This window comes from Bombus fervidus, chromosome 13 (assembly GCF_041682495.2).
Source record: "Bombus fervidus isolate BK054 chromosome 13, iyBomFerv1, whole genome shotgun sequence".
Lineage (NCBI taxonomy): Eukaryota > Metazoa > Arthropoda > Insecta > Hymenoptera > Apidae > Bombus > Bombus fervidus.
Window position 1 is genome coordinate 10,456,322 of NC_091529.1, and position 14,996 is coordinate 10,471,317.

The following is a 14,996-nucleotide window of genomic DNA, read 5'->3' on the forward strand; positions in this document are numbered from 1 at the left end:
GATAACGAATCCGCGGTCAACGGGATAGCATAATGCACTTTCCTGACTCTTTGCTAGAAACGCGAAGTATCCACTGGTCGTAAAGACGTTGTTTTACTGGCCGATGAGATCGCACGAGAATGTTCCTCTCCGTCACGGTGATGCTGCAGAGGAAAACTATGATGGGGTGTGTCTCGGGGCACGAAGATCGTCGGAATCGTCGAGGACAACCCTCGTTCGGAAAAGCGTGGAAAATGGGCGTTGCTGCTAATTGTTTAATTTTTACGTTGGTGGTTCGAAAAGGATGCTAGCCGTCCTTGAGAAAGAGTTGCCAGCGGAAAGCGTCGTTCGCGAGAAAAGCAGGTGATAGATTTAAGAACTGTTAGGATAAAGACTGTCCGTTTGAAGGACCTTTGTACCTAAATCCTAAGATTTATGGGCGGATTCTCAGGCTACCTGAACATGTACCGTGGAGATGCATCGACATCTGATGATCTTGCCAGAAGAATAGGGTCTGAGTGGCGAGCCACGGGGTAGAAACCGTTGGAACGTTTACCGTCGAGTGTCGCTACAGCTATTTCCGTTTAAGGAGAGCTATTCAACTCTCTACCCCTATACCCCTATACCGTACTGTACTCTATACCCCTATTAGGTAAAAAGTTCGTCCCATGACCGTGGCCTACGTTGGGCGACTAGTTGTCGCTTCGAGCCCAAGCTCATTGTCGCAAATCTCGGACAATTACAATCGGGTTAACTTATAAAGATAAAATGTACTTAAAATTCTGTAGAAAATTGATTGTAAATAATTTATTAAATAAAAAAAAAAGAACTTATGAAGAGTAAAGTATTGGGGATTTTCCAAAGAATTCCGAAGGGAAGGCCCGGTGTCCGACATATATATATAAAAGTTACTTTAAGCAGTCGTAAATTATTTTCACGAGTGTCTTTGTCAGCTATTTGTTGCAATAAAGCAATGAAATGACTGAAACGACCACACGCCAAGCTATATGGAAAAATAAAACATGTAAAAAAATTTCACTTCTTCGAGTCTGCAGATCGAAATAGTCTCACGTGCGATTTATATCGGTTCGTGATTCACGAGCGATGATTCGCGAGCAGCTCGCAAGATATGTTCGTATCGCGAGTCGTCCATTCGTATTCGAACGAGTCGTTGTACCGGCTGAAAAAACGGGCAGACCATAAAAGTGTATCTACAAGTGTATGATTTCTTACTGGTACATGCATATGGAGAGATAATTGATATGGAAGAACGGGGCAGAATATTATCTCGACATACGACATCTGTATCGAAAATAAGATAATGTAACGGTAAGTGTCGGATGTTGCGAGTAATCGACTGGTATGATATGTAATAACGTTACTTCTGATATCAATGATAGGGTAAAAATCCATGACGGTAATCCTGCGCGAACCTCGATAACAAAACACGTTTGAAAGAAGGTTCCCATGGAAGTACGTTCGCGAAGAACGACGATTCTTTTTCTAAGAACCAGATCTCGCAAATGTCTGGATGGGAAACGTTTGGTCGAGGCGATCTAGGAACGTGATCGTCGAGAACGACGACGGGAACGGCATCGGGTTTGCTCGGCGCGGAGCGAGAGCGAAGAGGTTGGAATCTAGCAGACGCGATCAACGTCTAATGAGGCAAACACGTATCCGAGTCTCCGCTGCTGGCCATCGAGAAATTAGCCGAGTCGCGATCGCTCTGCCTGATCTGCGCGGTAGTGGTCAATTTTCCATTAACCTGCGAAGCTTGGGGGAAAGTGTGGTGGCCTGGCAATGCCCAGGGTTGCGTGTGTAGCTGCACAGGAGGGAACCTCTTGACGAAAGGGTTGTTCGGTGTGGGCGTGATACCGTGAAGAAGTCTGACGCCGTTGTGATGGGACGGTAGAGTAGTATGGGCTGGTACCGATGAGTGTACTTGCGGTGGGACGAAAGCGTGCCTCGGCACCGATCCGCAGCTTCCGCTAGATCCACCCATATGAGATCCAGCCATACTATGAGAGGCGTGTGGCAGAGGCATGGTGGAGCAATGCGGATAAGTAACCGCCGGCTGGGTTGGATAATGCGGCAGAGTGGCCGACGTTGCGTGCACGCGAATATCGTTGCTCTCCGTGAACGATGTCATCCTCATGTTCGTGGAACGACCAAAAGGTTCCTCGTTAGGATTCAGCGGTTCCGTCAGCTTTGTCCTCGACAGTTTCCGCCGGATCACCACGGTCGCCTCGTTCGGATTCTCGAGAATCACAGCTGGACATCCTTGTCCAACGACGTTGACATCGTTCACGTTAACGTTCGTGTTGCCGCCCGTGTTCGCACTCGCGTTTATATTCGCGTTTGCGCTTGAATTTGCGTTGATATTCGCGAACAGCGGCACGTGATTCGCGTACTGCGGCGACGAGAAGGATTGACTAGTGCCTGGACGACTGTTCGGCGGTGAGAAGGTGGCCGTTGCGGATGGAGGTTGAATCCCTCGCTGGAGGGAACAGCTGCGCCATTGATCGCGCGATTCTTCGCCGTCTCGTTGATCGCAGTTGCCGCTCACGTCGTCCACGCTCGTTGCTCGTCTTTGACAACTACCGTTACTCGCGTTGCTCGCGTTACTGTGCACGCCACTCGACGACGTTTCGCTGTGGCTGCTCGCGTTGCTGTGACCCGTCACCGAACCGGCTCCGCTGCTACCACCCACCACGGCGTCCAATGGCGGAGAATTTGACGAATCTGAGCGAGGTGTTAATTCTTCGTGCGGCATTCCCGAATCCCCTCGACGCAGACATCGCGGCGTTTGACCACCGTTTGCCTGAAACCAATGCGCGATCACCTACCTTCAATTTAAGGAACGAGCTTTCCACAGATTTTTGTTTATCCACGTTTATCTCGCTCTCTGTATTTAGTTATTTATTTATTTATTTATTTATTTGTCATTTGCTGTCTGGTATTTATTTGGTAGTTTGTTAGAAGAAAAGTATATTGTGAACGACAAGAGTTGTTAGTACCTGAGTGTTAGTGGTTAGTAACGCCGTGACAACTTCGGTAGTCGGTGCACAAGTTGGAGTCGGAGTCGGAGTCGGAGGTGGCAGTGGAAGTGGTTCCGAAGTGGGATCGGGCAAAGGGTCTGGAGTCAATAGGGGCGAAGGGTCGCCTTCCGAAGGTTGTAGATCGCGATTTGCGCTCGCGTAGTATGTCACTTGGTCGTCGTTCACGCACTCGAGCAGCTGTTGAAACGTTTGATCAACGATTAATTGCCAAGCGAAATGCCAATTAGAAAGTAAGCCTGCAAGAGTCTCATGAATTTATTGGAAATCATACGAATCGAAGAGAAAACGCAAAAAAGAAAAAAAAAAGAGAAAAAAGGACCATCAGGCGAAGAAAGAAGAGGAGAGAAACAAACGTGTTTCGATTCTTAGCAAACACATCTTTCGAACCTTTTTTTACGTAGATACATTTATATGTACAATATAAAATTGGTACGGTTGCTGTTTGGAGATGACAGAGCAGAATTCGAAAGGATGAGAGGATAAGCGTAAGATCGAACGTGCACTACCGATGCGATCGAATTGCGTAGAAATTTGTGGGATGTTAAATCGCTTTTCAAACATTTTCCTCGTCTTATACGAGTCTATGATAACGTATGTTAGTACGCAACCAAAAAAAAACAAACACACGCAGTTATGTTAGTATTACTTCGAAGCGTCAACACGAAACGAGAAAACAAACGAAAAAATAAAAAAAAAAACATTTTTGTACGCCTTACGTTGCCAAACTTAGGTATAACGTCCCTACGAGATATCAGCCACCTTTCCCACTGTCAAAGCAAAAGAAAACTAAGTTAAAAATCGAAGGGGAAACGAACGACGTTACAAGAATCGGAGGGTACACGAGCAAAGTATTTTCAAGTTAACGAAACGTTTATCGCGAATGAGATCTAACAGGGAAAGAACGATTCGCGACAGAAAATAATGGAATACCTTGTTCTCTTCGGACGTTGAATCATCTGCTGGGTCCAGAGACGTGATCAGCGGTAATTCTCGTAACGTGGCATAATCTCCATCATCTTCAGGGCCCCCGTCACCGGTGCCTCGTCTGACTTTTCCTTTATTGCTGCAATCCACACGCACCACGTTGTAATATGTTACAACGAGGTCATACGAATACTTATCCGTTAGGGTAGACGAGGAAAATAGAGATAACGGGGGAAGGGGAGAAAGACAGGGAAGAAGAAAGGAAGGGGAGGAAGACAGGAAAAGAGAGAATTGGATAAAGCGGTATCTCTTTTTTTTGATAGTTTCTAGCGGTCCATACGTGGTATATTGGACGTAAACGTAAAAAATTTTATTCAGTCTCGTGAAAGCGAAAACGAACGACGATAAGGCTTGGTGAATAAATACAGGTGCTAGCAATACGTGACGTTAACTCTTCGAGATTTGGCACTTGGTGCGAATTTTATTGAAAATGAAATATCGCTTATTCGTAAATGCATCGATATCCGATGCAATGTTCAATACGCGTAACGTAATAACATAACGTAAGGTAACGTAATTGTTATTTCATATGATATTAGCAACGTTTTTTTTTATTTTTTTTTTTTTTTAAGAATTCTTGCTAGATCGTGATACGAAATAGGCGTAATAATATAACATTATGATCTCAAAGAGTTAACGAATTTCGATACACTTTAAAAGCACGCAATTTAATAACATTGACAACACGCGTGTGTACGTAAGCACCAGATACGAACACGGTACGATTAAGTGGAAAAAGAATTCAAGGTGAGAAGAGGAGATCGATAGGAAATTACTCGCTTGAATATCGTAAGAGCAACAAACATTATAAAAATACATAGTAGCCAAAGCAGGAGAATTCCACAAAGGGAACGCAGGTTATGATAAAAAGGCGATGGCAAGTTTTCCGTGATACGGACCGATTACCGAATTGGAACGATCGATCAGGCGAATTCTCTACAGGAATCTCGAGTCGATATTAGTTTACAGGAAGGAGAGAGAGAGAGAGTAAATGAAAGTGAAGACGAGCATGAGCACGGGCACGGACACAACGATACATACAGAAAGACATCAAGAGGAGGGAGGAGGGTAGTTACCGCGAGCCTGACGTACTAGGCAGGTCGTTAAAGGTGACCTTGGGTTTCAATTTCTTATTCAGCCAGCCCTTTTCCGTCGTTGGTGCTACGTTTCCGTCGTTCGGCGATCTGGTCGGCGATGGACGTAATTTTGGTCTTAGCCAATAAATCTGTTCGTCGTCGGCTGCTGAATCGCCGTTTACGGAATCGACGTTTCCTACAATTGCAATAAGATAAAAAGAATTATGGTAGACAGTGTCGCGAAATACGTGTCAGATATTTATAAATTCCAGTCGAGGTATCAAAATTATGAACAAATTTCGGGTACAGAATGTTTGAAGCTTGTCTTTCAAGTTAGCAACAATATCAGCCGTTAATATTTTAAACGATAATATACCGTGGAAAGCAAAAAGAGGGTCGTGCTATAAACGGTTCTGTTACACAAGACTATAGCTTGTTCGTCGACTCGACGTATTGTTCTTACGCTAGTGTAATAAAAATTGACTCGGAGACAATTATCAAAAGAAAACGTTTAACAGTAGTATAAGTATATCGCCGACATTGCTGCGACTTTGGACCAAATTAAAACACAAAATATTCACGAGTATTCAAAGATACGAAAAAGTTTCTCGTACGTTCTTATGCGTTTACTGCCTTCCTCTATAATTGCGTGTTACTCCATAGCGCACTATCTTACCTTGACTGCGTGCTTTCCTTTCGATAGCCGCCTTTTGTATCACGCTCATGATAGCTTTTTTCGGCGACGCGTCGGCAATCGTGTAAGTTCTACCATTCCCAACGACCAGTAACGGCGCGTTAGTTCCGTCCTCGTCGTCTCTAGCTGACAATAGATCCACGTCAGTCACGAGTTTCACCGATCTGGCTGACCTAACGGTAGCTCGACCGATCGTCACACGCAATTTGAATGTCCAGCGTTGTTTTATCGTGAGAAAGATCCATAAGATTAACCAGAGGAACAAGTGCAGAACAGTAGCGACGACGCAAGCTAATATCGCACCGTCCAGACTGCCGCGATATACGACGCTGTAGTCGTAGAGCAACGGTGCGCTGCAGATCGCGATCGCCAGGAATACGCACAGAGCGGTGCAGTGAATGAAATATATCCAACCATTGCCACTTCTGTTCTCCTTTGACAAGATTATTCGGCGCTCTCGTTCTTGGCTCAAAAACGCCGTAAACCTGTATGTGAAGAAACGCGAATAAGTTAAAGAAACTTTTGAACGACGAAAGGCAGTTCCATTAAAGAACGAAATAGGGCAGAATGAAAGAAAACAGAGGGGATGGAAAGCGACTTGCCTGCCGTAAGCGTAGAAATACATCACCATGCTAGAACAGAGCACCAGGAGGGAGGAAAGAGCAAACAAGACGAGGGTAACGTGTGGATTTAATAAGAAGTAAGAGTCGCCGAAGATCGTTGATATGCTGCTGGTAGTCGATATCGTGCGATACTGTTGTCGAAGAACTGGTAACACCTTCAAGGGTCCCATCACTTGAACCTGAAGATATTACAAATTTTGACTCTCCTGTTATTTTGTATTTTTATAAGGGAATTTGTTACAAGAGTGTCTCTTACCTTGTAAAGTACAGACATTCCAATATAGGCTAATAAACTCTGGGCGGAATTGGCGATCAACTGGAAACTAAAAATCGTGGCCAACGGTTTATTGCACGACCAGAACACCGCTGGATATCTCACAGAATACACTCCAAGAGCGATGGCATAATTCAAGTACTCGAGAGTAATAGGTCCGTATGATTCAGCTAACGAAGATACAAGAAGGAAGATTAGGACAAATCGGAGAAAGAGAAAACAACTCGAGATTCGATTTTAACTTACCCGCTTGAAACTCAAGATTCAACTTCTCCGGGTGGTCCAAATCAGCCAAACTATTCATCGTTAACGACATACTCTGCGCTGTCATATTCCCAACGTTCTTACCGGGCTTAACAGTCGTCGATGATTTCCCCGTATTCTTCGTTTTCAATTTAGTTCTCGAATTATTGCTTCTAATGATCGACTTCGCAGCGGCAAGTCTTCTAACGGTGTTGCCATACTTCATCGAGCTAGACGTTGAAGATAACGTCGACGGTAACGTTGTTGTTACAGCTGTAGCAGCGGTTGGAACTGCGGTTGCGGTCGTAGTCGCAGCTGTAACCGCTGCCGCTTCGTCCGAGCTTACAGGCGCTTTGACGCTTCTCGTTGTCGTCGTCGTTGTTGTCGTTGTTATCGTTGCCGTAGTTGTTTCTGCCATATTTGTACTGGTCGTTGCTGTTGTTGTAATCGGAGAAGCTGCGGACGTTGGTCTCGTGGAATTTAATTTCGATGCTCCATTGACGATGGACGGTGTTTTTGTCGTGTCGTTAATAATTTTTTGCCTCATGGGCATCGTGATCTTGTTGGTAGGTAAAGTAGTGCTAACGCTTGAAACTCTTGCATTGGGCACGGGTAGATTGGTACTCGCTGGTGTACGAAACTGGCCAAGATGTTCGTTCGTGCTGTCGCGTGGTCGAAATTCCATTGCTGCTGATTTATTAATAACGTCGGTCAATTCCAATTTCGTGGTGACGATGTCGTTGGCTATATTATCGGACTCTTCGTCTGGTGCTAAGGTGACGAAAGGCTGAGGAGTTATGATGCCCGTTAGGATGCTGAGATTCACGTTTGGATTCATGAAGCTGGATACGACCAGACGATCCCGGTGAGTCACTAGCCAATCGAGGTCCGTACGCCATATTGTTTCTGGAAAATAGGAAGCATCGGGTTATCGATTAAATAGGATTAATCGAGCTGGTATCCGCATTGCGCTCCATTTGGCAATCTCTACAACGAATCGCTTCGGTTATAGTTCACGAGTTTGACGAACGTTGATCGAACGCGCGAATGCTTTACGCGAATTGCAAAATTATAATAAACGATAGACAGAAATCTCCGCTTAGATTTTATTTCTTCAATTACGTTCATAAAGATACGAATTTACATACACGCGCGCAATCTGATAATTTCGTGTTAATCATTAGCCAGTTCCGCCCTGTGGTTTCGTGTTTTTGATCACGGATCGCGTGAATAGATCCCACAGCCGGCATTACGATAGCGCCAGAAAAAGAAGAGAAGAATTCGAATATCTCGGAGTATGAAATCATCGAGCCATAAGATGGTTTTTTTTTTAACGAGGTCGAAGAATACCCCGTGTACAAGGGTTGAGAATTGATTCGTTCTAAAAAAATGGTATATTTTTTCTTTCCTTGGTTAAGTGGCTCAAGGTGGAAGGATTCGAGGAACGAGAAATCCTGTAGCTAGCTGTGTGCACACACCTGGCCGATCAATACACGAACCAGAACGTAGTCAGGACGAAGTTGCCCCGTTACATTCCAAACGCCCCTTTCTCCATGCGCGAATCGTTTTACCCCATAACGATAGCGATCTGAATCCGAAGCGCGATTCATTGATCGTCATCGACTCGATTGAAATGTTTCAAATCGATGGAAACGAAGACACACGCGAGTGATAGCTTTAAGCTGGAAGATGCTCGGTTAAACAATTACGGATGAGATCAGCCTGAACGAAGATACGCGTGTAGCTTCGGATAGATTTTTAATTAGTTTCTCTCAGATTACTCTAATCGCAAGGTAGTAGAGCATATTCAACCAGGAAGAAACGCGTGTTGGAGAAAAAAAATGGTACTTATAAAAAGCATCGTTGCCTTCTCCTACGTAAAACAGGAGAGACAACGCGTTATCATCGTTATCCTGAAATATCGTTCGAATCGTATAACCGTCCACAAAAATTAATCACGTTGCTAATGAAAAGCGAAACCATTGAAAACACGCGTCACCGTAATTGCGGAACACGAACAGAAACAGCGATAGGTGTCGGTCGTTACCTTTTGGCAGAAATCCAGCGTGTATCAATCTAGCCTCCATGAGCAGCGAGGGCAGCAGGAAGCACATGGCTGTGCAAAGGTGTACGAAAGCAGCCGTGGGACCTCCGTGTCGCCATAAATTATTCGCCAAACCTGCGAATCGACAGCACGGGAATTGTGTAGCTACAAATGGTTCTGCTTTCCATTCTTCGTCGAGCGAAACATCGCAGCTTGAATGTTTGACGGAGAAGAGGACGTAAACCGGGATGAAAAATGCATGACGTGTATACTCACTGTGGTCAGGATTGTTGGTAAGCAAGGATGAAGGCGGATCGCGTGAACAGGCGCTCAAATGACGACCGAGCTTCACTCCATCGTTCGCCAGGTTGCCTAGCTTTAGGAAGGCCGCGCCAAGCAGAACCGGCAGTAGGACAACTCCGGCTCCGGCTAGCACCAGACACGCGTATAACTCCACCTTCGGCGGTGGAGCGTCCGCCGGCCAAGGTAACGATAAATATGCTGCAAATGTAACCAACCTGTCATGTCGAAGGTATACAGTGTCTCGCGAAAGTGTAGTAGAACTAGAAAATTTAGAGACGTTACGTTTCTCTCGTTCGAAAATAAAATAAAGTTATTTGATTGTCCGAACAGTACGCCTGATTAATTTCGATAATTAAAAGTTTTAGTATATTTGAACATTATGACGAGAAAGTTTCGTGAATATATTACTCGCGTTGCAGGAAACTATTTGGAACTTGATCGATATTGTAACTGGACACGGCTATCGTGATCATATTGGTAAAGTTGGAGACAGAACAGAAATTTCGCGTTAAAATACACCAAAGCTTGGATCGTGTTTCATAGAGCGTAATAATTTAAAAAATCCGTCAACGCCAACTTGAAATTTTGCACGTTTACGAAAGATTTCCATAAGAGTTGAAATATTTTCGCGATTCGCTGTACGTTACTGCACTACGTACCGCGTTTCTTCCGTGAATTTCATGAAAAGCCAAGTTTCCTCTTTCAATCCGAAAAACGACGATTTCACTTACCGGTAAACCTTTTTACGTATCTCAAGCCGATGTAAGTTTGAAAAGCGACCGCCAAAACGCCGTACCAGACGGACCACAAACTATTCACGTGACCTCGTATACATGAGTTTCGTCTAGTAGACCTTCGTGGCTTTTTCGCTTTGTTGGTAGTTGTGATGCCGCTGGAGTTTACGCTGGACACTATCGGAAGCGGTTTTAATGGCTTTTTGCACTTTGCTTGATTTACCTCGTTATTATTTTCGTAACCCATTAAGCTTCCCGTCATTGACATCTTGTTCTGAAAGAGAGACGTTTCGTTCGTTCATCATCGAACTGTCGAGGGCGGGATGATATCGCGCGCAAAAAATTGCACGCGTATAATTTTGAAATTTTTCACTTTCGGATTCGGGAATCGAACTTTCCAGTGGCCGTGAAGTCGAATATCGATCCGATTTGAAATATTTACCGAGTATTCTGCTATGTTTCTAGTGTAGGCGTCTTAATGTTTCGAAGGAGTTAGTTTGGAACAATCGATGCGGAGCTGTGGCATTTTCGGAGGTGACAGCGCCGCCTGAAACGTAAAAGAAAAATCGAATTATCCGACAGTCCAATAGCGTGGAATAAAACAAGCGAATTGTCGTCTTGTACGCGACCGGTCAGAACGTATAGCGTGCGATAGAAAACGAGGACGCACGGACGCTGCAGTGATCGAACCGTGAAACTGACCGGACTTATCTACTTACGTTATACCTATGTATACTACGAGGCACACGTACAAAAGTTGTTACCCGTCAACGTGTATACAAAGCCTGTTGATTCGTTTGTACCTAGCATCGTGATCTTCCGTTCGAGCTATGTAAGTTGCAAAAGGATGTGTCCAAAGAATACCAATATGTCGTTGCTCCGACGTAACTAAATTTTGATATCTATTGTTTTCTCGATCGATAAGAATTCAACGAGAATTCAATAGAAATCGGAGAATGTTCTAAACGATTAAAAAGTCAATTTAAGAAGATATTGGGGATACTTCTTGATAGAAGGCGAGTGATAGAAGTACAAAGACCGAGACGAAGACTTAAACGCGCATTATGCATAAACGGTATCGTTTGAACGTGAAATAGACGAGAAAGGGGAAACTGACGCGTAGGGTGTGAGCATTGTTGGAAAAGTTGCGGAGAAAATTACGCATCGTGTCTATCCGCGAACAACTCGATGCTTCCCCAATCGTGAAACCAACAATGACTAAGCGCGGGAAGAAGAAAAATGATCGAGCGGCTTAATGCTTACCGACAATCGCGGTAGCGAGTCGTACAAAAGGGTCGAAACAGAGGAGGACCAGCGTAGCGTGGTAATTCTAGTGCTCTTACGACCACATCTCCCTCTCTCTTTCCCTCTTTTCTCTCCCTATCGACTTTTTTCTTGCACGCTCAGCTTCGTAAAGTCGTTTCTTCTCGTTTCTTTGACGAAAGAAGCCGTTTTTCCGAGATGATTACTTTGCAGAGAAATTCTTTTTTAGCCGGATATTGCTCCTGATCTTTTGCTTTGCCACGGTATTCAAAAGAAGGAAGCGATACCGTGGAGACGGACTCTGAAGAGGCTCGGTGTCGTAACAAAAAGAAAAGAGTCTTTTCATTTTCCGTTTGATACGAGGTCGAAGGAGAAACAAAGACAGAAAGAGAGAATCTATTATCGTAGAAGCACAATCGTGCCGTAATCTCACTAGGGTTGACCCATTTGTCGCGAACGATATTCGAGCAAGCTGGAATTGGAAATTTCGATGATCGATAGCGAGCTTCTTCCTACGATAAGATTCGTTTCTCTATCTCTTTGGCCGCGTTTTGTCATTTCAGTTGCTTCATCGTCGTTTCCTTTTTTTGAAAGTTTCCAACTTTTGTTTCTCCAATTCTGACAAATTGGCAACTAACGTGTTTTCTCTAATTACGTGAGAGAAGCTTCCCCCGAGGGAAAAGCAGGTACAGAAGAACGGAACGTGGACCGATGGTCCGTCGGTGAAGTTGGACAAGACGAATGGTCGTGAGTGCAATGGAAAATCGAACGAACGTTCAGTCACGGTGTAGCGAGAATGAAAAACCGTGTAACTCGTGGATGGACTTTCCTCCAGGGAGAAGCACGAATAAAACGAATTCTGGCTGTTTGTCAAAATTTTCACGACTACAGCTCTTTGGTACCATTTGGCCAGACTACTGGCAGAAAGCGATCGTGTTTCTCGACGATCGTTTCTAAGCAAAAAACGACGAACGTTCGTGCACCGTGTAAAGAATTAATATACAGTATGAACGTACAATAAGCGTTGAACGATGACCACGCTGAACATAGAGATTTATCGATATAACGGGCAATTGGCTGTTTAAATATTTTTGCGATGTCGCATCTCGGCGTTGAAATATTTTCGCGAGATACTGTACACACGTAATTGGTTAAACTGTCAAAACGATCGATCTACTCACCGAACGGAGGAGAACAACCGCCGTCGTCGCTGTCGCCGTCACCGTCGTCGTCGCCGTCGTGCTGCTCGTCGAGTTAAGCGTCGAGTTAAGCGACGAGTTGCGCTTTGAACGCTATGCGGATCTGAAATGGAAACCAAAGGTTCTTTCAAGTTTCTATAAACGAACGTACGAATGGATTTTCCAGCCACGCTCGCGAATCGATTAGCCATTGTCGTTTTCACTGTTGAACAAAGCGATTCGTTGATCGATTATTCTGCCTCGCTGAATTTCGAGCGTATATGAATAGATGAATTTAATCCAATCTGTAGCTACTGTTATTCGAAAATAGTTATATTCGTCCCGTCTCTTGTATCCAATTCTCTCCATTATGATATTTAGAGGGAGGAACAAATTTCTGCTTATTATTACTATTATTATTTATGTATGGATGGCACGTTTTGATACAAAAGAAAAATACAATAATATAAAATGAACAAATAATTGCGATTGTTAATAACAACGGATCGTAAATGGGGCGAAAGTATCGGTGAATTACACACCGCATTTCTAACATTTTTCTTAAGTACGGGAAACGATTCGCAACAGAAGTCCAATCGACGGCCAAATAAATTAGCAAATGCGATTAATGCAACTGGTAGAAGCGTAATTGCATCCGCATAGAGGTGCGTAGAAAATTAGGAATCTCCTGAAAGATCTGGATGGAGCGACTTAACGAGCTCAAGAACCTTTAGGTACTCGATGCAACGATTTACGATCTTGCATACGAATATGGTGTTAGCTATTTAGGAAAATACGGAATCGCACAGACATTTGCGGATATCGAAACAACGAACACTACCTGGATTGAAATTGCGCGAGTCTTAAGTTTGAACTATCGCGCGGATTATATCATCGTTGGAGTAATTCCGGACAGTAAGGTAGTTGGTAGACACGACTCTCTCCGCTACATATTTTAGCAGCACAGTCAACAAGCAAAGGGTGGTTTCTCTTAATTAATTTGCATCGGTTAGCAATCTGAAGAGGTCGTTTATCTCGTGGCGAGCATGTTCTCGCGTGTTCCAACGTTACATCGTGCTGTAGCTCGTTATTTCCGTTTCCGGAACGTCTCCGACATTTCGAGACAGCTACTTACGTGGCTGTGTCGGCGAGGACAGCCGGAACACCCTATTAATCCTATATATTCCGTATATCGCCTGGCAACTGATTCGACCTCGTCCGTTGTCCCGCTCTTGCTCTCTGAACTCTTGACTCGTCTTGTTTTGCGATTCAAATTAGTCGAGTTTCTTTTCGCCGTCGGTCGGCCAGTCGTAAACAATATCGAACCGAAACTAAGGTTAACGATAGGCGAAGAACGAGATAGCGAAGAACGTGCGAGAAAGGTCTGTACTCTGTGTTCGCAGGGCATTAGCCCGCGATTGCCGTTTCATGCTCCCGTCAATCAACTGCCTTTCGATCGGTCTCCGCTCTTCCCACCAATTCTACTCGGCCTATCCTCCGTCTGCTCGACCTGCTCTGAACGTCGGGGATACGAACGACTTCATTCATTATTAATCGACCTGACGCCGTGCATTTTGTCAGAGATATCGGGAGACTGGCGATCATTTGCCAGGATCGGACGAGTTTGGCCTTTAAGAGAAGCTGTTTTAAAGTTAACGCGATTATATCGATTATATCTAGGCACGATTCGAAAAAAATTTTCTTCTCCGCTGAAATTATTGCGCGTGAACACGCGCGATGCGGAGACAAGGAGAGGAAAGTTCGTTACGAGACAGCAAGCTATTGGGACGAACAGCGACAAGCACGCCGATCGTCCTTTACGGAATGCAATATCAGCCGAGAACGGGAGAGCCGGTCGTTGGATGAATCCTCGACCTGCATTCGGTCTCGTCGAGGACAATGCATCGAGGTCCCTTTTGTTTGTCGGTCAACACCGAAGGCATCGATGGCAAGAGGAGTAGCTGGCAGGCTGCCAATGGCTAGCTCACCACTGTTGCCTACAGCGCGCGCTTGCACCAGTCAGAGGCATCGACACCTCAATTATCGACGTCAACCGATCTCGCGTTTCAACATCCCCCGAACCGTTCGTATTTCTGCTTGTGTTTGCATTCGTTTTCTCTATTACCCGTTTGCGTTCTCGTCTTTGCTCGTGTTCGCGATGCTCTTCTAGTTCTCTTTCTTTCTGCCTCTCGAGAGAGAAAGGGATAAAATGAGAGAGGATTAGAAGGAACGCGCAACGAGTCGAAGATGGCAATATTTCAGCGAAAATCGTGTTGGATCGTTGCCAGGGAACATTCGGTCTCTGTAAAATTTCGTCCTATATTCAAATCACGATTTCTTTCGGTGGTTTTTCACGAAGACTAAAAAGACACTCCGCTGACTTTCGCGAAAGTAGATCCAGCGTCCAAATTAACCCATTCATATCGAACGAACGGCATTTCTTTCTATTATCTTTTTTATCTCGTTATATATTCGTTCGTAATATATTCTTTCGAATCATCGACATCGAACATGAACGCGATCTTTCGACGACTTATACGTA

General features: G+C 44.5%; 1 protein-coding gene across 5 annotated transcripts in view; it reads right to left on the reverse strand.

Moving 5' to 3' along the window:
• Positions 1 to 1,284: 1,284 nt before the first annotated feature.
• The window catches only part of Tinc (transmembrane protein tincar), a 32,646-nt gene continuing 18,934 nt past the window's right edge, over positions 1,285 to 14,996 (reverse strand). The window contains exons 2-15 of one of the 5 annotated variants that reach the window (XM_072015931.1): positions 12,458 to 12,578; positions 10,456 to 10,560; positions 10,011 to 10,287; positions 9,253 to 9,477; positions 8,980 to 9,111; positions 6,936 to 7,838; positions 6,672 to 6,859; positions 6,395 to 6,594; positions 5,775 to 6,277; positions 5,099 to 5,294; positions 3,969 to 4,101; positions 3,755 to 3,805; positions 2,997 to 3,215; positions 1,285 to 2,800 (exon numbers count right to left, since the gene is read on the reverse strand). In XM_072015931.1, coding sequence (XP_071872032.1) covers positions 1,637 to 2,800; positions 2,997 to 3,215; positions 3,755 to 3,805; positions 3,969 to 4,101; positions 5,099 to 5,294; positions 5,775 to 6,277; positions 6,395 to 6,594; positions 6,672 to 6,859; positions 6,936 to 7,838; positions 8,980 to 9,111; positions 9,253 to 9,477; positions 10,011 to 10,281 — 4,185 coding nt within the window. In that variant the 5' untranslated portion in view covers positions 10,282 to 10,287; positions 10,456 to 10,560; positions 12,458 to 12,578 and the 3' untranslated portion in view covers positions 1,285 to 1,636. The remainder of the gene's footprint in view (positions 2,801 to 2,996; positions 3,216 to 3,754; positions 3,806 to 3,968; positions 4,102 to 5,098; positions 5,295 to 5,774; positions 6,278 to 6,394; positions 6,595 to 6,671; positions 6,860 to 6,935; positions 7,839 to 8,979; positions 9,112 to 9,252; positions 9,478 to 10,010; positions 10,288 to 10,455; positions 10,561 to 12,457; positions 12,579 to 14,996) is intronic. The other 4 variants (XM_072015932.1, XM_072015933.1, XM_072015934.1 and 1 more) reach the window with 4 other exon arrangements.